Source organism: Hyaloscypha bicolor (genome assembly GCF_002865645.1).
Source record: "Hyaloscypha bicolor E unplaced genomic scaffold K444scaffold_142, whole genome shotgun sequence".
In the NCBI taxonomy this organism is placed as follows: Eukaryota; Fungi; Ascomycota; class Leotiomycetes; order Helotiales; family Hyaloscyphaceae; genus Hyaloscypha; species Hyaloscypha bicolor.
In genome coordinates this window covers 780290-804860 of record NW_020194644.1, presented here as the reverse complement: position 1 = coordinate 804860, position 24571 = coordinate 780290, and the positions used below count along the sequence as shown (strand labels likewise).

Genomic DNA, 24571 nt, shown 5'->3' with positions numbered 1-24571 from the left:
ATATATTTAGATATTTCATTCTTATAATTACTATTAGACCATATACAGATTAACTAAGATTCTATATAAATCTTTTAATCTATTTGTAATTTCTTCTTAATTAATATTTATATAAGCCTATTTAGTAATAGCTTTATAATATAATAATAGATTTATTAAAAGTTATAGTATTATTTTAATAAAATTCACTAAGTTATTTTAATAGGAATTAAGTTCAGGGTATGTCTTAACTATTATAATATATCTTTTTGTAATATAAGTACTAAAAACTCGAGTAATATTATCCCTATATGATTTTATTAATTAATTACAAAAAAAAGTAATTAGCCGGCTTCTTAGTTATTTTGAATAGTTTTATTTTCTTATTTCTAATCTCGGGAAAAATGATTAAGGAAGTTATTAGACCCCTATTATTAGCTGTTATCCTAGAAGGGCTTATAGCCTGTGGTTACCTAACTATATAGTATTTGTAATAAATACTCATTTCATAATTTATCCTTATCCGGCCTAATTTTGGCACGATTTTACACGGTAGTGTATAGGGCTCTTTACTTCGTTAATTAGATAAGCAAGCACGCCCTTACTATTTTTGCGTTTTGCGGGGCGCCAGTGCGAAAATCAGAAAATCAGAAAATCACTTTTCGCTTCTCGGATTTGTCCGCTAGCTAGCTGTGGGCCTCAGTACCCCAGGCGAACTGTCTCGAGACAATTCATTCCGCAGTCCGACTGTCTCTAATTCCACTAATAAGCTTGATTCTGCCAATATTTCTAGCGCTATTACCGCTTAGTAGAAATTTGTATAGTCGCATAATAAGCTTTGAAATTTCACTAGAAAAACTCCAAGTCGAAAAATAAAGATATATATATATATAAGAATTTAAGATAATTATATATTTAATTAAAAACCATAACTTTATTAATTTTTATATATTAAATTAAGAAATATATTTAGACTAATTACCTTATTTTTATATATAAAAAAAAGCTAATTTAAAGAAGAAATAAGAAGAGAATAAAGCTATAATTTAGTTAATAATTTTAATAAAGCCCGAAAACTAATATTTTTATAACTAGTTTAAAATAATAATATATAAGTTTTTAATAGTATTATTAAAAAATTATTAATTAATTCGAAATTCCTAAACCAGCTTTTATTAAATAAATTATTATATTCCTTAGATAAAAAACTTAATTTTATTATAATAATTTTAATAATTTAGCTAATAAAAATATTTTTATTTAATTAGTCCGAGCTTATATAATATTATTTCTTATTTCTTTAAATTAAATTAGAGTCTAAATTCGAATATTTTAATATATAAATAAAATAAAATAAAAGCTTTTTAAGCTTCTAATAACTAGTAAAATAAAAATATTTTACAAAATATATATAATTAAGAAAAGCTTATTATATTATTCTAAAAAATTCGAAGTTGAAGTTTTAAATTTAATTTAAATTAGATTTAATATGTTTTTTTAATTAAGTTTTGCCTTAATTATATTAATTATATACTTTTAATAATATTAGAATAATATAATATAGCTATTTAATAATAGAATTTATAATACTTTTTTTTTAAAAAAAAAGTTAAGCTTATATAAATATAATTAAAAGCTTTTTATAATTATTTTACTAATTTTATTATTTTCTTTAATATTATTGAAATTATTAAAATTATTAGCCCTATATAATTATAAAAAATAAATTACTTTTAAATCTTTTTAATTTTCTCAAAAATATAAGCTTTTTTATTTATAATAAATAATTATTAATAGAATACCTGACGAATCTGTACCTATACCTACTTATAACAATTACTTACCAGTCCCACACTTGATAACCCAGAAATCATACGTAATCGGTAACCCATCCACCACTGCCTCAAACCACTCATACGGCATCCAGAAACGACCCTTCATCTTCTCATCCTTACAATCAGCCGGCCAATCCTTACCCCAGGAATTCTGTACCAAGAATAATCTCTTCGAGGAGTCAAAGCCCACCGCCATCAGCGCATGTCCTCCTTCATCTTTGAAGTTTTTTGTCGGCGGCTTAACGAAGACCCCGTTCTTGTCGATCTCGCTGCTTTCCAGACTGGCACCAGTGTACAGCCGAGAGCCGAAGATGAAGGGGAAGCCGCTGGACAGGGATTTTTCAAGCAAGGCCACTGGGGGGTTGTTGTAGATGATCTGCCAGTTTGAGATAGGCATCTGAGTTTTGGGATCCACCGTGGGTGTGACACTTGGGTCGTAGATGCGGTAATAGCTGATGTTGCGAGGAATCAAGTCCTTCTCGCCAGCGGGGCCTTTGCCGTCGTGGGGGTGACTGACAGGATTGGCTTGCCAGGATACCTTGTTCCAGTCCTTGGGCTCACACGGGTTAGGCAGCTTCGAGGTGTCGTTGAATAGGTGGGTGCTTTTGTCACTGGATGGCGTACCGTAAGGCCACAGGGCGTCTGTGCAGATTCCTTGCGTCAGGAAAGTGTGGATGATTTTGCGGTTGTTGGACCCTGTATCCTTTTTGATCCTCTCTTGGATCCGCTTTTCGATGTCTGCGAGCTCTTCGGTTTTCCCAAGCTCTTCGGGGCGACGATCAATACGGCCATAGTAGTAGGCGAAGAGCCTAGATGGCTCAAAGTCTTTGTACTGCCTGCCTGAAGACTTCCTTTCTGCATAACGCAATGCGGCGCATGATGCATTTGCTGTACAGCTACCAATGTAAAGTTGATTATAGATTGGCGGGAGATCTGGAAGGATGAAAGGCTTTGGAGGGCCATGGCCAGCTTCTGAAGTACTCGTCATGATAGATGGGAGGTCTTGAACTTCGCTTGCAGGGAAGATTGGATAATCACGCGAATCGTATTCATCGGGAAGATTCCCCAATCTATAGCCCTCTTTTGCCATTGTCCTCGGAAACCGCTAAGATGAAATTGAGATTGGAAAGCTTGTTTTGAATGGATGAGTTTCAGATATATATCTATCGAGAGGGCAAAGATTGAGAGATTTGGAGTGCTACTTATGCTCAACTCTTGTTTGTAGCTGTAGATCTAGAACAGCTGGCTAGTATTGTTGAAGGCTTTGTCTCTCGATAACAAGTAGGCTGAACGTGGTGGCGTAGCTGAAGTTGAGCCCGATGGGCAATGCCCCGGGTATAGACGGCTTGTTCCGTTGAGCAGACAACTCCATCCGGTACCAATGAATCGATAATCTACTCGGTTTAAATGCCACAGCTTTGAGATTCAGGATAGCTTAGCCTAGGTAAGTCGGCGCATGGAGGCTTTATGCGACTTAGACCCTTGATGAACCTCGTACACTGATCGACAACATCATCCCATTGGTAGACCTCATTTTAGCAGCATCACAACGCACTGCGGCCAAGAGGATCTAGGCCTTCGGGTTTGAACAAATGTAGTCGGAGCTAGAATTCGCCGTATGGGTGCGAAGATAGCCTCTCACACCTGGAAACGGCGTGCTAAAACCATTTGTCATCTGTCATGGGATATGTGGGGCGTACGAAGCTTGGTTGTTTTCTATGCGACGAGGACCTGCCTAAAATATTAGAGAAGCAGAAAGCCCCTCCCCTAACAACATTTATATAAATATCGATTACTCCCAGATAACTTCACCAAACAAACCGTAATCAAGCAATCTTCTCAATAGCTCCGATATTCTAGCTTTGATATACTATCCTCCATATACAACGTGTATCGCCTTACAAGGCGAAGACCAAGCCTCCCTCTGCAAAGACATCGTCTGGCATGCTGCCCCGAGACTGCCTGTGTCGGTATCGTAGGAGACTCTGCGAGAAGTGCCGGCTTATTAACTATCACTAATCTTTACCACCCCTGTAGCTCATTGTCTTCGACGGTCGAGCGATCCATGCGAATGCCCATTCGAGCCACATCTTTGATGGCTTGCATCTGGGTTTCAGCTGTTACTGTTTTCTATGAACTGGGACCTATGGTGCAGGATTGATTTACTGATTCGTCAAGGTTCAAGTCATTCTCGCCCCACCCCGCAAGCCATCAGACCGGCCTAGGCCTGCAACCGACAGACAGAAAACGCGCGTGCCGTTCCGCGGTATCAGTAGTTGTCTCAGATGGGCGGGATCTTGAGCGGGGAGGGTTGTTGCGTTTTCTGCGTGGTTCATTAGATGGGCAGCTTGACATTCCTCAGCTGAGGCTGTTTTGGGTGCTCTTTAACGAGCAGCGGCGGGTTGGAGTCACCTATGGCGTCCAGAAACTTGGGAATTGGGGATGGGTGGTCTGGGTGTTGGTGTTGGGATTTAGGAAGGGAATGGGGAGTTCTTGCTTGTGGGGGTGATAAAAGCAGTGGTTGTGGTGGAGCCTCGCCTTGTTACTGAATCTAAAAACATACTAGCGCTATCTACCGAGGCCTCTAACCCTGTACTGCCAAAACCCCGATTTTTCATGACATTGCGCATTCGCACATTGCACTTGGCTTTTGAGATTTTTAAATAAAGTAATTATTTAAATTCCTATTAATTAATTTAATTCTCTATTAAATTCTCTATAGATTTATATGGGCTATTTTTAAAGATCTTATATAAGTAATTAAATTTAATATTTTTTTTAAATCAAAACAAAGAAAAGTTAAAAATATATAAGTTTTAATAACTATTTTACGGCCGCTTTACTTAAATTATACTAAAGTCTTTTCAGAATTTTTTTTTATATATATTAAGCTTATTAAAGCTCTTATTACTTTTATAATTATATATATAAGAATTTAAATAATTTTAAAAAATTAAAAATTAAAAAAGTTATATTTAAAAATCTTAAGAACTTAGAAACTAGCCTCAAATTTCTAAATAAGAAAGTAATATTAAAAAGGCTCGAATCCACCTAAATTGTGTTAAGTATAGGCGGTAACGTCGGTGTCAGTCCCGCCTGAAAATACAGGAGGGTGCTCAAAATAAAGACCAAAATAAATACTTGCCGAAACCAGATGAAACCGAATTTATTAGTTTTAGAAACTCTCAGGCTCCACAACCCCTTATTTGAAGTAGGTTCTTTTCTTTGCAGAGCCTGGAAATTCGGCAGAGTTTCATAGTCTTCTTTGTTGTTCAGCCTTCGGATTGAGAATCATACTAGCGCAACTACTATTACTTTATTCTCATTGTCGGTGGTGCCGCCGAAGGTCAAGTGTCTTTATTCGAAAACCAAATCATGTCCCACAAGTACGCTTTCAGAGGACGAAGAGATAAAGGGGAGCCTTAGGTCACCGCGGAACGCATGACTACTTATGTGCAAATCTGAATTGTTGGGGAAAATAAAAGCCTCAATTTTGAACGATTCTGAGAGATTTTTCACAGCAAATTTCAAATGCAACTATGCCAACTTCATTTCAACCCCACTGCGGCCAGTTTACATTCTACTTTTCCAAATGCGGGCATGCAACCTCTCATAACTACCATCGGACTCCCAAATCAGGGGGAAAATGCAACAACAACTGCATATACGACAGAAAGATAGACTACTGGTTCTGGGCAGGGAAAGACAAGCGCTGTTCTTTCTGTGGACTGGGACAGGAGCATGGATTCGGAACACAGCATCCAATTCCCGAGAATGAAGGACCGCGATCATTATTGTTTGAAAAGGTGAAAGAAGGAATGACTCTAGGAGAACCAGATGAGGTCTACAATGCGCGGTTTGACGAGGCAGCCGCATTGTACAATCGAAGGGCTCTGGAGGAGATTAGTCTTGCAGATGCAAGAACAAAAGAGCAGACTCCGAATTCAGGAACGCTCAGGACCCAGCGAAGATTGAGATTCAAAAACAGAAAGGAAGTGCGACGATTGAGAGCAAAGAGAAGGACGGAGAGATGGGTCCAGAATATTCGCGACGAACAATATCGGGCAGTGAAAGTAAGAATGGCGGTCGGTAAACAGCCATTCATCATAGGGGGCGTTGAAAACCCTTACATGGACCTCTTCAGCAAAGTGTTCGTTATTTCTCTAGCCCAACCGATTGACAACTGCGCAATGTGTCAGTACCCACTGGACAACATAGAAGAATGTGGCGGTCCACACTCCCTCCCTTGCGGACACATGTTCCACTTGAACTGCATGGAAGAGCTATTTGCCCAGAGAGCAGAGTCCGATGAGAAAGAAGTCTTCAAGTGCCCACTCTGCAACGTCTGGTTCCGGGACTTGCGAGAAGTGCCAGACTTTTATGACAGATATTGGAGGCACCAGCAGGAATTCAATAGCAACGCATCAAGCTCAATACTGTCAGATTCTGATGATGATGAGCAAAAGGGCGATCGACCTCCACCATGGATTTTCAGACCGGAAGAACTCTTTGATGTTCCCGAGTGGCTTGAAAAACGAACCGGCACAAGAAGCAATATCCGACTTCGGGGGGTCGTGCAAAATTCCCTGGCTTCTCGGAGTCAAGCTGAGACAGAAGTAGACAATTCATCGCCACCACAGCCAGCACGCCGACCTGGAACACATGCTTTACTGAGCCACTTGGGGACTACCGAGCAAGCCATTGATGTGGAACCGGATGAACTTCAAGTTCGAGTCCAAAGTCAGCCCGAGGTAGCAGAAACCAACTCGACAATCGCAAACACCCCGTCAACGGAAACTGGGAACGACTCACTGTTAGATGCAGGGAACAGTCTAGCCACAAACAACCCACCTGCTGCTGCCACATCGAGAGCCCGGGCGAGGAAACGTAACCCCGACAGACAACGCGTTGAAGGAGATGAACGTCCTCGAAAAAGACGAAAATGATAAAATAATCAAGGTCCCTTTTCAAATTTAAGTCGAATTAATTCAATATCTCGGATATTTTCATAAAGTCTTTCCATCCAATTTGAGCTAAATTTTCATCTGCCCTAATGTCACAAAGCAGTTTTGAGCTTTTTTAGAATGCCCGAGGGCCATTATTTTGGTCTATCTATGGATATAAGTTCCTCCAAATAATTGTTTCATTCGGACTCAGCCACCACTCAAAAGACCTGTCTCCCGAGGAAACTTGCTAGTTGAAGTTGGCTGTTCCGAAATATAAGCTGCTGTATGGGAAGCCAGAGCACTTGCTGGCTTCTCTGACGTGGTAGCACAGGACGAATTGCCATGTATCAAGTCGAAGTAGATGGATCCGGCTTCTTCAAAGCCAATAGCTGCCCAGTCTGGTTCGCAATCTCCGGGCGTTTTACGGTAGGGCTGAGGTATCTCCCAGGGTTGCGGAATGGTGGCAGCCACGATCCATGGACTCCTTGTTATGCGGTTGAGTTTCTCGAGCTCAAGTCGTGCACAAATCTTTGTCAGAGACGCCAAGAGATCGTCGAGAGCTGCATTTATATCTGCGGCCTCTTTGCGTTCAGCAATTTCGGAAAGGACAATTGTGAGTACAACAACAGCTGCAATGACATATCCGGCAATCTTTGAAAGTCTGGCCATTGTAGGCTCTTCCGGATAGAATTAGTTGTTAAGAAACTAGTCCTAGTTGCGAGCAATTATACATTATATAAACAGGAAGTGAATTATTTACTGCTTTAGCCTTTGGTTGTTCTGATAATGTTCTAATTGTGAATTCAGAACAGACTAGCAGGAGAGGAAGATCAACCAGAAAGCGAGGATAAAGATGGCGATTATCCGAAACTAATATGGGAGGCAAGGAGGTATGTCGAAAATCTTCAGCAAGGACAGAACGAGGAGGGAAACTGGGATGACCTGGATTTCCTTTACGGGAATTACTCTTCAGAGGAAGGAGGGGACTCGAAAGTCAAACTGTGGGTTATGGGGATTATTTTAGCATGGACTCTCTTTTCGAAGACGACAGCACGGAAGAGCCAAGCAACTAGAGAGTGGCCTACTTAAAGTAAAGGTTGAGAATGTAGATGGCAAAGTGGGTGACACTGTGGCGAAGATACCTGCAATCAGGAACTGGAAGCAAGAACTCTGGTTTCTTGCACGTAGTGGAGAGGAAGTCCTGGACCACGTGTCTCCTACCCCTTCCCCCTTTACAAGGTATTGAAGGTTATAATTGAGTTGGCGCACGTATGGATCGGTCCCTTTGATGAAAGACCATCCCCTCAAGGGGTTCAAAAAGCGCAGAGGCACAGAGGATTTGGTCGGTTGCCCACTGCTCAATTCATGAATAGGGTTGTATAGCTTGCTCAGTCTCAGCATTCTTGAAGAGTATTGGTCAAATAGACTTGAGACTCTACTGCAGGAAGGATTTGGAGAAAGAAATTGATATTCAAGTGCAAGAATGACCTGTTCTTGATTGGAGTTTTTCATACATGTTGTATGGCCTTTGCTCGGTTTTACCAGCCAGCAGAAGACAATTTAGTCATGAGATAATGGGGATTTCTCTTTCTTTACACAGGTAGAAAGAAGGCAACATCGTGAACAAAGCGCGCAATGCTGCCATTTATAACATTGATCTATGAACAAGGTCTACAATGAAGGATCCTTTGAATGGTTGAAAGACAGATGGAACTGTCTCAAAAATCTCAAAGGCTTAACAGTGAACACCTTTTGAAGTTGAAAGTGAAACGGATAAGGATTTAAGATTTTTTTGCCATTTTTTTTGCCATAATGAGTACTAAATTCTGCTTATCGTCTTTCTGATTTCCCCTGCTCTATCAACCCTCTCTGCCGTCCCTTCTTCTTCCCGTCGCATATTCTCTTATGCTCGGCCATCTCTGTTATCACCGTTTTGTTCTCGTTGCATATCCTCTCATTTTCCTTCTCCTTCTTGATTCGGCTCCTCGAAACGTCACAGTTAATGCCACTCATCATGAAGTCTGCAAATGGAGAGCCGACGCCGATGGAATTGCCACGCCTCTCCTCCACACTTGCTCCCGCCCCCGAAACATAGCTCTTTGTCAATACGAGCTTGCTTTCAAGAATCAATTTGGTGCGCCATTTTACTTTGATTGGAGGTAGGAAACTTTGCGCTTCACTGATTTTCGGTCCTCGAACAAATTCGCCAAAGGGATATAGAGGACGCCCCCCTTATATCGATCTCGAGTGCGAAACAAAACATCGACATTTCGAATTCGCTGCTGCTAGAAGCCTATTAATGTTCATACTGACGGTACAGACCTGGATAGATTCTTTGGAAACAATCACTATCCAGCAGCCGAAAGGGGAGGGTTCTGAAAGTTTTCTGATCACGAAAGCAGAATTTATGCCAAAGTTTCAGCGACATTGGTTGAAAGATTAAAAAGTTAAGAGAAGTTACAGAAAGCCTCCCACTATCGTATTCATCAACGACGCAACACGGCAGCAACGGAGATGAATAATGTACATACAGCTCAGGGTGCTAAAGTTGGAGGAAGGCTTTGGACATAGGACTTGCGTTGCATTAGCAATGGGTCACTACCAGGTTCAGGACAAGAACAGAAGAGAAACTTGTTATCTACGAGTTGGATTATGAGGGATCGTGCTCGTTGACGCCGCCATCAGGGAGGCGCATTGTCACCAGAGCGTGATCTTACAATAACCTCACTTCAATATTTAATGTTGGGCACAACGAAACCTGTTTATTCCGCAGAGCCAAAACTCGCCGTATTAAATGTGAATAGGAATTTAAACAGTTATTTGCTTACATCTCTCAGGGGATGCATAAATTAGACCCCTTAACCCAGGGAACAGGAATTTTTTTCGCACTGTCGCCACATCAGAACAACCTTAACAGGAACAACCCAGACTTCCAAGTATTTAAATGCAAGTACCGTCCTCTTTTACCAACGAACCTTCCACCTCAACATGCCGTACTCTTGAAAGTGAACCCAAATCGCATTCCTTGGAGTTTACTGCCAGCAGAAAGATCGTTACAGCATCGAGCATCTGAGCTTACGTTATTCATAGATGGAGGTAACAACCAGAGAGTCCCGGGCGATTGCAAACATAGAGCCCCGTGCTCCGGTCGCTTCAGTCGCTGTCGCGAACACCGCGTCCGATGCATCTAGAGAGTTCACTCTCTTCCCAAAACTCCCCCCAGAGCTCAGAGACATGGTCTGGAAATTCACGTTTCCAGATCCCCGCATCCTACCTCTACTATGTCACCGACCTACCCACACAGACCAAGAACCCATTCTGTTCAGCCATGACCCCGTAAGCAAAGCCAACATCAATGTGGTCGCGACTCCTCTTCTCCATACCTGTTCCCGTTCCCGCCAGATCGCACTCGGCAGATACGAGCGCGCTTTCGATGGTCTGTTGAATCATCCCATTTACTTCGATTGGGAGCGCGACACAGTCTATATTAAGCTCAAGACCAGCTTTGCGGCTTTCACGGGCGGATGGCGTCGACTGGCTAGCACACCGACACTTCCTCAAGATGTTGAAGTTATGCGAGCAAAGATCCAACACATGGCCATTCACCGGATACCTCTCTTCTACCTCGACCGAGAAGATATAGTCGAATTTTTGTGTGGGTTTCCGAAGCTATCCGCTGTGACGTGGGTGTGGCCTCCACTAGAAGGATGGGGCTCACGGGAAGTTCTCTACAGGCAAATTCAGGAATTGCAGATCCGGGAAAGCCTCAAATATTTATGGAAAAAGAAAATGCATATTGAGAAAGAGGGTACACTTCCACAGATGGAGTTCGTTACCGAAGAACAAATGAAGGCAAGAATCGGTGACTAGATGGTGCGTCTTCCCATTCTTGGAAGTCCGTATAGCTACCTTGGGAAGTGACTCAGTTAACTGCTGGAGGTGTCTCGCTATTGAGTGCGGAACTGCGATAGATTGGCCTCTTGCATGAACAATATGGCAAGGATAACAAATATTGATAGACCATGGGGATGACAGGCCACGGGAGTAACACCCCAGGGGATATTTATCTAGATAGGCGCCCGATAATGCTTATTAAGCCATAGCTTCATAAGGAATGCATTGGGATTTCATCCATGTTATTCGCTGTCAGTGATGAATGTATTGTGAGAACCCAGTTTCGATGTGATATTGTTTCCGGTGCGAGAAATTTCGCTCTATAATCAACACCATCGAAGCTTCTTTCTTTTCCTTGGGCTTATTCTAAACACAGAAGTGAGAGGACGGCATTTGATCTTAAGTTTTCCAAGTGGTCGGTACGTGTTTCAGTTTCCTCTTTGATTCGCAGAAAGTAGGCTACTCTGTTCGCGACCGTGGGATGATGCTTGTTGAGAAGACTAGATGATGTCGCGTCTTGATGCAGTGACTCGTGCGGGAAACGGGGGGAGGGGCACGTACGGAGATCGCGGCATAAAGTGACGGGATTATAGGGCCTTAATACTAGAACTCCACCGTAGCACTCGTTTCCTAGCGAACTCAGCCGCTAAAAGCCCTTGTATTTCTAGGCTACTGCCCTGAAAACAAGCCATAAGCCTTTGATAACGGGTGCCACATCTTTCAAGAGCCTATCCCCAGTATTTACAAGGGCTTACTTGCTAATTACCTTAACAGAATTAGCCCTTTAGTATCCAAGCGCTATAGTTGCTCTGCCAGCAGTGCTAAATGCCCTTAAAGATCCCCGTAACCTTGCAAATGTTTCACGGTGTGTTTTTAGGGCATATAGCCTGGAGATATAGGGCCTTATAGCGTGCGCAACACCTGAATTGAACTCTACAGTGGGCTCGGTGTCGAAATGCCCTATAATCCCGTCACTTTATGCCGCGATCTCCGTAATCTTTGTCATACTTTCATTTTCAAATTTTAGATCCACGATAAATTTCTATGACGCGAGTTCAATCTACAGTACGTAGATAGCGGCATAAAGTATCGGGAATACAGGGTGTTTTTCATAATATATTTTATGTAGGCCACTAAAGGGCCTGTAAGGTCTTACTTTAATCTCCCTATAGCTATTCCTGGTCTCCTGTAAGCCCTGTAAGGATTCTCTGAAAGTGTGGCTTACCCCGCTATTGCTTATAAAGCCTCTAATTTTAATTGTTTTTTGATAACTTTGATTCTATATATATGTGACGGCAGGAACAAAGCAATGGCAAATGCACAGAGATCTAAGATTCCAATGTCTTGAGGATCTAAAGCTAAGGGGAAAAGGAGTGAGGTGTGGCAGTGAATAAGTAGATATGGCCAAGACCACTGAAAACGCCGAGCTTGGTTTGGAACCCGAGCTTGGTTTAAACCTTAGCTTGGGAACTTAGCTTGGAACCTTAGCTGAAACCAACCCGTAGCAACCATGTGACACCAGCCGTCACAATATACAAATCTCTAAATCTAGTATATAGGAACTTTTTCTTCACCCTTCTTTTTCTCTTCTTTAAGAGAAAATTTATACTTATTGCCCCCTTTTAAATAAATTATCTCTTTTATATAATAAGGAATTACCTCAATTTACTCTTAAATCTTATTTTAAAGTAAGTATTATTAGTACTTCTCTTACTTTACTTTAAGCTTCTTTTTATTAGTTATTAGCTCTTGCTTTATTATTTCCTTTTTTATATAAAATCAAGTCTTTTTAATTATATTAAGATTAGATAAGTTTATTAACTAAAGTATTTTTATAATCTCTTATAAGTTATAAATTATTTCTTAATAATAAGATTTATATATTAATATAATATTTTTAAATAATTATATCGAATTAATTCTTTTAATATTCTTTTATAAAAAGCAAGAGTTTCTTAATAAGAATTATCTTTTAATACTTATTCTAATTAGTATTATATTAATTATTCTTTATTATAAATATATTAATAATCTTACTATATTTTCAAGTTTTTTATATATTTTTAAGAATTTATTTATATGCTTTTATTTAATTATTTAGCTATTTCCTTTACATTTTTTTATTTCTATTTATTTGCCTTCTTAATTAATAAATTCATTATATTTAAATTAGCTTTTCTATTTCTCTTTTTTTAAGAAATCTTTTTTCTTATATATAATGAGGCTTTTTTTTATTATATAAAAGTAATTCCAAAATATAAATTCAGAAAAGCCTTTCTAATATTAATTTATATAATACTTATTATATATGTCTTTAAATAATTTTTATATTTTTATTTTTTTTATTTTTTAATTATATTATAATCTTATTTATAATAATAATATTTTTTTTATTTCTTAAATATCTAATACTTTTTTTAAATACTAAGCTAATTAGTTTAATATATTTAGGTTATTTGAATTAAGTTTAATTATTAATTTATATTAAAAATAGCTTTAATATATATAAGAACTTTTTAAAATATTTTAATATAATTATTATATAAGAAAAGTCTTTTATTATTGAATTTTAAAAAAATAACTTTAAGAATATATTTAATTATATTAAAAAGAATTACAAGTTAATTAGATTATAATATATTTTTATTCTTTTATTATTTAAACTTTCTAATAATAATAATAAATTAATAAAAAGCTATTTTAGGTATTTTTATTATTTTTCTAATTTAGTTTAAAGATTTCTTGTTTTTAAATATATAAATAGCTTTAATTCTAGTATTAATTAAATGCTTTTTAAGGCTAATTATAAAGAATATAAAAGTAATAAATGAAAATACTAGAAGAATATAAACTAATATAAGTAATTTATTATTTTTATTATTTGAATTAAATAGTAAATTATATTATATATTCTTTTTATTTTTTATATATTTAAAGAATTTATTAAATTAGAAGAAAAAAAGAGTTTTAATTAGCTATTTAATAAATTAGAATTAGAATTCAGAATAAAAAATATATAAAGAAATATATTATAAAGCTAATTATTAAACTTATTTATATTTATAAGAATTCGAGGGTATTTAGTATTTATTAAGCTATATAAACTCATAAAAGCTTATAAAAACAAGAAAAGCTATAAAGAAATTGAAATAAAACTTTATAAGCCCTTTAATAACTTATATATAATATATTATAAGAAAATACCTTGTATTTCTAATACTTTATATTATAATCTCTATATAAATAAGATTTATAATTACGAATTTACTATAAGTTCTTATTATTAATATATATAATAAATAAATTAATTCTTTATTTTTAAATTTATTTCGAATATCTCAAAATAATTCTTGTATTAATTCTCTAATAAAGGCTACTTTATTTTTATATTTAGCTTTTATTATTAGTAAAATAGCTATTTCTTAATATTCTTTATTACTAATTATATATTTAAGCCTATTATTACTAATAAATACTAAAATACTTTTAGAATATATATTTTTACTATTTATTTCAAATTCATAAATTACTTAAGGCCCTGTTTTATAACTTTTAAATAGTAGTATTTGGTTAATAATTAAATACTAGCTTTTAATTATAAGGGATTTTAGTATTTCATAAATTTTTATATACTAGTAATTATTACTAGTATTTAATTACTAGTATTTATTCTTATATAAATCCTAGTCTTTTTAGAATTACTTATTATAAGCAGTTCTAAAAAAACTAAATATTTAAAGCTCGGCCTTAGGTAATTATATATATTATTAATGCCCTAATTCTAGAAAGCTTTATTGTATACTTTTATTTAATTATTAATTATATTATTTCTTAATATAATAAAGTTATTCTAGAATAAGTTTAATACTAAATTCAAGTTAATTATTATTTAAACTACTATTAATAATACCGACTATTATATATTATAATAAAATTCTAATAAGAACTTCTTCTTAAAAAAATTATTATAAGTTATTAAACCTCTTTAATTATAACTATTTATACTAGTATTAAGAGCAATTATATACTATTATAAATAGTACTGAAATATTAGTAAAGAAGAAAGTACTTTGAATTAGAAGATAGCTAATTAAGAAAGAAATAAATAAGAGATTAATAAGGCTAAAATCGAGGCTAAATTAGCTAGTAGAAAAAAAGCTAAAACCTCCGTAATTACAATAATTATTAAGTATTTGTATCTTGCGAAACACCTCTAAATTATACGAATACTAGCTTTGAATATTGAGTATTGAACTCTAGTAATGGTTGTTGGCAGTTGCTAGCAATCAAAAGACGTGCGTCCGTGCGAAACAGGGCCTAAGTAATATGGCTTCGGAAGATCAAACGATTATGTCGAAACATTCATCGTTGCCCTCTCCAAGTTCGCCTTATTCCCCAAGCTACCGAAAGAGCTTCGAGATGAGGTCTGGGACTTGGCACTCCCCGTCCTCAGAATCCTCAAAGTCTGTAAGGCGGGTTAGGTTACTCAACAATGGAAATTGACAAGTTCATCACACGGAGATATCGGTGCATGGATGCTCATTCTCTTCCCACCCCGCTTCTCCATGTCAGCCAAGAGGCCCGCCAAGCAGCTCTGCGAGGATATCAGTTGCCATTCAGCGGTCTCACTAAAGGCGGCCTGGGGCCCTATATACTTGGACTATGAGCGTGACTCGCTCTGGCTCATGAACTATTTGGCCCTTCAATGCCCATTGTTGAAGAAGCTAGTCACCGAGATTCCAGACCTCAACCGTGGTCCGTGGCTGTGATCAAATTTCGGGCTTATTAAAGAAATGACCTATATTATACAGCAACTGGTGAAAGCTTTGAAGGAGAGACTTCGGACCGAAGATGATAAGAAGTTGCCATTTCTGTGGTTTTCTTCTGGAGTTCACGTTGAGAGATGTTAGGAGGGCGGTTTTGGACTTGGGCGGGCTTTGAATATTGCGCCTTTGCGCGTGCCTACCTACTCACTGCCGTAAGAAAGGGTTTGGAATATCGGTAGTAGGTCTGTCTAGAAGCTTTTAATCCCGTTCGGGCAACTGGGACTTGATACAAAGGTTCTAGACACCTTTCTACGGTCAAGCTTATATTCTCTGGTGGCCACCCCAGCTGGCCGTGGGAGGTCCAAGTCATATGCTTCGGTACGCCGGGTTCGCCGGGTTAAAATGCTTTCTATAAGGTCTACGGGGATAACTCTGAATATAAACATTTCCATAAGCTTAGTACGTCCCCATGCCCTTCGGGAGGTTGGCCAACCATAGCCTATGGACGGAAATAAATATCATCATCATCAGCGTTATCTATAACATTCTCTCAGGCATGGGAATAATAAATCCTCTATCTAGGGGGATATTGCCATTAATTTGCACTAGAAGCCATAGACATGAGAATAATTGGTGTGGGGGAGTGGAATGATATATCAAGAGCAATATTAATCGACTCTTAGGATCTTTCGTAGTATTACACTCACTCGACATATACTTAGGTTATACGGGAAGGAGATGACGGTATACTAATTTCTTGGCATTGCGCTGATTTGATAGGAGCGGCACGATCCATATGGTGCATTTTCTTTTTGTTTTTGAGGATCGTCTATAGCAGGTTGAAGATTAACTCATTTAACACCAAAAGACAAATGTTTATCCATAGTTATACTTGCGTTTATATTCTCTCCTTAGCCTAGGGGAGGGAGACAACAAGTAACAACTAATAGGCACAAGGAGCAAAAGCGGTGTTGTTTATGATATCAATCTTCTACAAATTATTTAAATTCAACAAAACAAAATCCACACCGCCCTCGTAGTAGCGAGGTCCCCGCTATTCCTCTTGTCGAGTAACCTTTATCATCAAATCCACGGTGAATTCTCAGCCTTTCCAGCCCTACAATCCACCTGTCTGACATTCAAGCGCATACATTAAAGAAGCAGAACTCTCTCTACTCTTGTAACAATCCCTCGCCCTTTGAAAATAGTGGTATGCCCCTCAACGAGCTGGAGGAGAAGGCAAACGACCTGCGTTCCCACTATATACCCAAACCCTGGAGAGATAATTACCCCCATAGAGAGCCAGACAGAAATGGTTGTGGAAGAACTCGCTGCCAGAATGCCGGAAATCTCTGTGGAAATGTCATATCTGAATTCAGTCCTTTCGGACCAAAATGCGCCATAGTGATAACGGGTGACTCCCATAATTCTTGTTCTGGATCGTACATTACTGGCAGTATGTGACCGGTTAATTCGATGGATGCATACCCGGGGCCATATATATTCAAAGTAGAGGGACAGACGTCGATATCGAAGATTGTGACTAGAGCGCAATTTTTTCTCTTGGTCAAGATTTGACACACGCACATCGACCTGGGAGTCTTGGTTTCCCTGGTATCCCTGCTCGAACTGCGTGATATACGGTCCGTAATAAGTGATAGGTGTCCATGGGATACACTTTACTGAGGCCGTACCGCTACGGAATGCACCTTGGAATGTGCGCCAGCGTCATGACTCATGAGAAGTTACAGCCTCTGCGGATGTCTCCTTATTAGAACCCATGCCCAACACTTCGGAGAGGGCGGAGAGATGGAACCAAGTTGTGCTCATGGCCATCAGATAATGTCTGCAAAAAGAAGCATTGAATATGAGAGTAAGTCCATGTTTCATAACTGCATCTTTCAATCCCAAGGGACTTGTTTTCATGATAAATCTCAGTCGTCAAATCCAAGCCATTAGACCAAATGAATTACACCATCCCCAAACTTTCCGAAACCCACATTCAAAATAGGGCTACCTCAAACCTTCCAACCACCATCCGTACTTTCCTCAAGCCTGGCCCTCACCCTTAACGAATATTCTTAGCAACTCCCCGCTACCCATCCCAGTACCAAACAAAACCGAAGACCTCCTCCGCGTCCATGCCGTCGCAATCACCAACAACTAACTAGCCTAGCCTACCAACTTTCCCGCTCCACCTCCCTCTTCAGACACTAAACTCCCAGTCTGGGCAGTCCCATGCTACGACGTGTCCGGAACAATATCACCTCTCCCGCAGGCTATCCATCCAAACCCGGCTCTAAAGTTTGGGCTCGCACAAATTATTTGCGGGCTGGTGCGGGTCGGGAATACACGATTGTGACAACCGATGAGCAGGCACTCAAGCCAAGAGACTGGGTTGAGCTGAAGCGGCCAGTGTGCCGATGAGTGCCCAGACAGCGTGGCCGGCCCTGTTTGTTCATGGAGGGCCGAAAGCCGAGGCTGGGAAAAGAGGGAAGGGAAGAAGGTTTTTGTCACTGCTGCTAGTGGAGTGGTGGGGACATGGGTTGTGAGGTTAGTGATTTGATATGGTGCTGAGGTTGTGGGAACCTGTAGTGCTGGGAATGTGGAGTTTGTAAAAACTTTTGGTGCGAAGGAGGTGTTGGACTATAGGAGCACTGATGTGAGGGCTTGGCAGGGGAGGAGGGGGAAAAGGCGAATTTGACAGTTGACTGTTTTGGTGGCAAAGGACTGGAGGATGCATGGTGGGTTGTGAAGGACGGTGGGATATTGGTCATAGTTTTCCAGCCGCCGAGCAGAACAGACCTGAAGGTTGCAGGCGAAGTATGTGAAGAACATGTTTTTCGTCATGGAGCCAGACGGAAAACAGCTGAGTGGGGTGACGAGGTTGATGGACGGAGGAAGATTTCTGCCGGTGCTCGATAGTGTACCGCCGTTGGAAAAGTTGGAGAATGCCTTATTGAAGGCGGAGAGTAGGAAGACAAGAGGGAAGATTGTCTTCGAGATATAGATTTGTGACAGCCAGAACTCGAAGCTATGTTTGCCATCTGATTGTTTGCGAGTTTTATATGTGTCGTGATCGTATGGCACACATCTTGACCTCAAATGAGGAATGATCTTGCGTTTTAACTGGGTCCTCCATGTTGAATGCCGACATTTCCAGGTTCCCTAGAGCCAGTCCCTAACTGCTTGGGCAAGACAAGGATCCAGCTGTCATCTTTCAGAACCGCCATTGGAATACCCTGCGTTTGCAGAGCTTGTATTAGATCCCGCGACGCGGAGTGCTCTTGCTTCATGTGCTTCTGCCAATGATCCTTTCTTGGAAAGCCGTAGATCAACCAGTGCTCTGCGGTGGGTTTTATGGAGTCTCTGCACCAGTCGTGGGGACAGAAGTATATCACTGTTTTGTTGTGCACACAACTATCGTGTCGGTCGAGGTCCTTGGGTGATGGAAAGCCCCTGTTGCACTTGAGACACTTTGAAGGTTTGGTATGGTTTCTTTAATGACGGCTTGAAGAGATATTAGTCACATGGTAACGAAAGGGTTTGGAGACCGACTGTAGATCACATTTCCTGGAAAATACTTTGTTACAAGGACCCTTCCCACGCTCGTAGGTGCAAGTATACGATGCAATTGACGATGCGACAAGTGTTGGAAAGCTCCTTGCCCAACGAGTTTCGGTCTGCCGGAGCCTGATCATGATGGTCAGATGACGGGGTATGATTGACGGAGGAGAGCTTCAAGTGCTCTTTCGTCGTGTCAAATTTGAGGAGAAATATAAGTGTGGCCAGACACCTTTGTATGGACACCTGAGCATAACAACTTTCTGCGCTAGTTGTGAGTCTAGTTATGAGGACTACCAAGTATGCTACCCCACGGACAAGGTCCAAGTTAAGATACGTGGCAAGGCTGTAAATTGAGGCGCAACTAGCTAACGGAGCAAGGCGACTACTCCATCCGCGATTAGAAAAGGGCGAGTTCTCCCTCCCCAATTTTCAATTGATTTTTGGCCAGTTGTCCAATTGAAGCGAACTTCTATCCACTTTCGTGATTTTTCTTTCGACCTTTCATTGGCCCCAAAACATCCTTGTCACTCATCATGCCCTCGCCCTCGCCCTCGCCCTCCTCGCCACCACCGTCCGCCTCATCCTTCCAGGAACCCACAACCAATGGATTTCAGGATCATGTGACACACCCTGGCCACCCAGCCAGGTGAGTCTTAATTTTTTTTACTAAGCATTGTGTAGGCCTTCAATATGGTTTCTCCCTTCACCTCTGCCTAAGCTGGGCGAAGTCACGTGGCATGGACCTGATCGGTCACTTCCGGTTATCCCCAACTTTGACATCAACGTACCGTCAGCTGGTGTCGCTTCCGATGAGTATTCACAGATCCCAACCGAGATTGAAGCAAGGGATTACCCTCATGGAACCTTAGACTTCCACCAAGAGCCGTTCCACGATCAGCAAATCTTGCCGCAGGGGCCACATTATACTCAGGTCCTGAATAGCCATGTGCAGACGCCCAATGGCTACCCTCAGAATCTCGGAGTTGCCAATCTCAATGGTGCTTCGATGGGCCTCAATGGGAGCCTACTCATGCCCACGCAGGATAGTCATCATCATCCTGTCGGCACGCAACCACAACCACAACCACTGAGTTCCCTTGTCTACCACGAACAAGCCGCATCTTCAGTTCCTCCCTACTTCGATAGCATGGGACCTTTGATGGCGAGTACGGTGTTCCAACCTTACTCGAACAACTGGGATCACAGCATGGCAATGGGAAGTCCTCAAGCTTTCCAGAACCAGGTATATCCTATGGAGTTTACCCCGTTGCCGATGCAACAACAGAACTCCTGGGCCCAGGATCCCACACAGATGATGCAGTCCCAAATGGCGGCGAGCTTCGCGCCAATTTCTCTGACCACGCCGGTCGTCCAACGCATGCCCTGTTCGTGGCCATCTTGCACGGAATCCTTCACTCGACCAAGTGACCTCCAGCGTCACATCGAGGCTGTCCATCTCGGGATCAAATACCATTGCCTCTGGATTGGATGCACCAACAATGGCGGAAGGGGATATTGCCGTGCCGAGAAGTTGAGAACTCATCAGAGACAGAAGCACGGCTTTGCTTGATTTTATGGGATGTCGCATGAGCCCGATGGAGCGTAGAGGAGGACAAAATGGGTGATTGTGGTGTTGGTGAGGAGGATCTCCTTTTCTTTTGTTGGAGGTATTTGGAATGATTCCGTTAAATGTGGTTTCGTGTTGTGTTTAGTCGATATGTAGCTGTTCAATCGAATCCCCCAGACAGATTTTAGGGTGCCAATCGTGATTCTTCGAGTATAACTAGACAGAGCGCTAGTTCTGGGAGTTCTAAAGCTTATTTCTCTACTAATATTAGGACCTTAATAGGCTAGGGGCACGGCGTTCGGCGCCTTCGGCGCTTTACAGGAGCGTATATATACATATCCCTTCGTCCGGTAAGACATAGTCCACGCTAGTAAGGGGGCCTGGCTCAGGGCGAAAAGGTAATAGATAACTAATAACTTTTTAAGCAAAGTGTAATGGGCACACGTGGTGGCGCATGGACAGGTATCAGATGTCATGGATCTAGTTTCCTATTTTGGGTAAATCTTGTAATCAGAATCGTACGGATTGCATGGGATCGTATTTCCTAATTAAGTAAAGGGCTTCGCATACTTGGCTAAGTACTAGGGAATATATAGGGAGATGCTCCTAGCTTTGGAAAGGGGCATTAATTAGTCTTTTACTAGAATTAATTCTTAGAATTAGTTATACTTATAAGTATTACTCTATAGCTTACTTACCTTAACTACTTATATATTACCCTGCTATTACATATCTTATATTCTAATTAATTTAACCTTCAGGAAGTAGTTTATTATAAGATAGTTAAGCCATTAATAGACAAAATTATTAATAGCCAGAATATTAACTAGAAGAAGCGCCTTTATTACTACTAGGGCGACCTAGCCGGGTATTTAGAGAAATGCCTAATTAGGTATTCTTTGTATTACCTAATTAGAAAAAGGAAATAGAACTTAGACGCCTCTAGAACTAGCTAGTAGAATAATAATAATAGAGAAATTAGTAGCGGCTTACTATTATATTATTAAGTTAGAAGCAGAGATATAATAGAAAAAGGATCTAGAAAAGCTAGAAGTTTAGATTCGTTATTTTAAAGATATTTAGATATCTAATATAGAGCCTATTATATTTCCGGTAGTATTTTTAGTTTAAAGAGCTTTAAAAACCCGAGAACTACTAATTTATAAAAGGAAAAGTATTAAAGAAGCCTAGGACTTCTTTTATTAGGTAAAGCTAAAGTAATATAAAAATAGTAGAATTACCTAAGCTATAAATATAATAAAGGTTATATATTATACTTCCTGTTTTAAGAATATAACTAGAGATATCTAGAAATATAAGAAGTAATTAGTAAGTATTAATATTACAAATTAGGAAACCTTTATTAAATTTATAAAGAATTCTATTTTGGATCTAGGAAACTATAGTAATAATATCTTTATTAAGTTTAAAAATATTAAATAGTAACTAGGCTAAAGTATTTAAGCCTTTATATTTTATTTAGATAGTCTATTAAATAATTTAGAATATATAAGTTTATTATAAAAATAAAATAATTTATTTAATAGCTTAAGATAAGAGATTCGGAATAAGATTAATTATTAAAAGAATATTTTATAAGAAAGAAAAAAGCTTATTTCTATAGCTATAAGAATTAAAAATAACTTAAACTTATTTATTTAATAGAAATATAATAATAAGCTAATAAAATAATATAAGAAATAAAATAGAAGAAGAAAAAAAGAAATAATAAAGAGAAATAGAAGAGAAATAGATTTCTATTATAAGGTTTATAAAACCGGAATAATAAAAATATAGTAATAGAATCTAATATAATACTTATATTAGGGTTTATAAAACCGGATATAATTTGCTTTATTTATTAAAAAAGAGTTATTATATTATTACTTGCCTAAATTAGAAAAAACTAACTTATTATAACTATAATAAGTCTAGCTATAAAATATATAAATACCTAAAACTAAAAAAGCCAGGAAATAGATATATTCTATAATAGTTATATTTATTTATATTATAAAAGGCAAAGCCTATAAAACGAGAATAATAATTAAAGTTATTATTAAAATAAGGAAAGGTAAATACCGGATTAAAGTATTATAATATAGCAAGCTATACTTTATTAAAATTGCTTTATTTTAATAGTTTTAATATTTTAGTTATATAATAAAGGCCGCGGCCTTTTATATATAACTTATAGGAATTATATAAGAAAGCTGGTTTTTCTATAGTTCTAGATAATAATTCCTTTACTATATTTAATTAATTAAGCTTTTATATACTATATACTATTTATACTTTACTATTTATACTTTTAATCTTATTATTTTACTATTAAGTCACGTTTTATATTCTAGTATACTTTATATAGGTTTTCGTTTTATTATAGTTTCTTTTTTATAATATTAATTAATTCGAATATAGAAGCTAATTATATAAAGAGAAAGCTAGCTTTAGATATAGGAATTCTATTAATATTAAAAATAATTCCCCTAATTTTATTAGAGAAAACCGGGATTTATTTATATAAAGATTATATTTTTAGAATTATTACTAAGAATATATTAGGGAACTAAAGAAAAGCTAATATATATTTTATATTATATAATTTTAATCTAAATTATATTAATATAATACTTGAATTCCTATAGCTTTACTAGGTTAATTCTCTAATTTCCTTTAGGAAAATAATATAAAAATACTAGATTTAATTATAGAAAATTAAAGTTCTAAATACTAGAAAGTTTACTAAAATAATAAAATATAAGATATATATTTTTCTATTAATTACTTATTCTATAATAAATAACTAAAGAATTATTACTATTATTATAAATGAAATAACTATATTTTCTAGAAAATATTAGAATTTTTTCTAAATATTTTTTTATAGAAACTATAAATATATTATCTAATTATTATATAATAAAATATTATATAAACCCAGAATTAGAATTCTAACTATTATATAGCTTTATATATATTTTATTAAAAAGAAAGCTTAAAGCTTTTCGGGAATATTTTAATATTAGCTTAAAAAGAAAATAAGTCTATTATTTTATTAGTCTAGCTAGTATTCTAATTATATTTATTCTAATAAAAAAAAGCAGCCTATATTTATATATTAATTACTGGAATCTAAATAGGATTACTATTAAGAACTAAATACTATTATTACTTATTAGTAAAATAATAAATAGACTTTATAAAATAAAGATATATATAAAGCTAAACTTAAAAAAATACTTATTATTAGTTATAAATCCGAGAGAATAAAAAATAAAAAATAAAAAAATAAATATATTATAATTATTTTAAGTATTATATTATATTTTTTAAATTCTCTAATATTTTAATAATATTTCAGGTATATATTAATTATATATTAATAGGCCTTATAGATATTATTTATATAATTTATTTAGAAAACCTAAAATAATATATAATAATACTAGTTCTTTATAAATTTAGTAAAATACGAGTTTAATATAAAAAAAATAAAGTTCCTAAAATTTATAATTAGCCCAGATAATATAGAAATAAAAGCTAGCCGGATTATAGCTATTAGGAAATAACTAGCCCCGAAAAATAATATTTAGAAAATCTAAGTATTACTAGGTTTTATTAACTTTTACTAAAGGTTTATCTATAAATACTTTAGGATAATAAAAGAATTAACTAATTTATTAAAAACTAATAGAAAACTATAATATTATTTTAGCTAGATAAATAAAATAAATAAGACTTTTAGAAAACTAAAAATTATATTTATAATAATATTAATTCTTTATTATTTTAATCTAGTTATAAAGATTTATATAAAAATAAATACTTTAGGATTCGTAATTATAAATATAATTTCCTAGCTTTTTAATAAAAAAATAATTATAATTAAGAATAAATATAAAATATATAATTCTAAATTTTTAGTTATTATTCTAGTATTTTATATTTAGTAATATTATCTAATATATATTTAATATAGTATTATTATTAAAATAAATTATAATAATTTAAAAT

The 24571-nt window shown here is 37.2% G+C and overlaps 5 protein-coding genes across 5 annotated transcripts; 3 read left to right on the top strand and 2 right to left on the bottom strand.

Moving 5' to 3' along the window:
• Nucleotides 1-1712: 1712 nt before the first annotated feature.
• Nucleotides 1713-2904, bottom strand: K444DRAFT_668131 (cysteine proteinase; the record flags this gene model as incomplete). Its single annotated transcript, XM_024887374.1, has 2 exons — nt 1713-1744; nt 1824-2904. 2 exons carry the CDS (start codon nt 2902-2904, stop codon nt 1713-1715), a joined length of 1113 nt encoding a protein of 370 aa, XP_024730463.1.
• Nucleotides 2905-5353: 2449 nt separating this feature from the next.
• K444DRAFT_700796 (uncharacterized protein) lies at nt 5354-6760 on the top strand (the record flags this gene model as incomplete). Its single annotated transcript, XM_024888024.1, has 1 exon — nt 5354-6760. One exon carries the CDS (start codon nt 5354-5356, stop codon nt 6758-6760), a length of 1407 nt encoding a protein of 468 aa, XP_024730462.1.
• A 207-nt stretch (nt 6761-6967) lies between these two features.
• On the bottom strand, nt 6968-7429 carry K444DRAFT_635342 (uncharacterized protein; the record flags this gene model as incomplete). The annotated part of the gene is made up of 1 exon (XM_024883853.1): nt 6968-7429. The coding sequence occupies one exon, from the start codon at nt 7427-7429 to the stop codon at nt 6968-6970; it is 462 nt and encodes a 153-aa protein (XP_024730461.1).
• A 2421-nt stretch (nt 7430-9850) lies between these two features.
• On the top strand, nt 9851-10630 carry K444DRAFT_700794 (uncharacterized protein; the record flags this gene model as incomplete). The annotated part of the gene is made up of 1 exon (XM_024888023.1): nt 9851-10630. One exon carries the CDS (start codon nt 9851-9853, stop codon nt 10628-10630), a length of 780 nt encoding a protein of 259 aa, XP_024730460.1.
• A 9507-nt stretch (nt 10631-20137) lies between these two features.
• On the top strand, nt 20138-20736 carry K444DRAFT_619087 (uncharacterized protein). The gene has a single exon (XM_024881453.1). It carries the CDS (start codon nt 20147-20149, stop codon nt 20555-20557), a length of 411 nt encoding a protein of 136 aa, XP_024730459.1. The 5' UTR covers nt 20138-20146; the 3' UTR covers nt 20558-20736.
• The last annotated feature ends 3835 nt before the right edge of the window (nt 20737-24571 follow it).

Coding starts and splice junctions, on each gene's coding strand:
- K444DRAFT_619087 (XM_024881453.1), top strand. CDS start 20,147: ATGGCGAGTACGGTGTTCCAACCTTACTCGAACAACTGGGATCACAGC.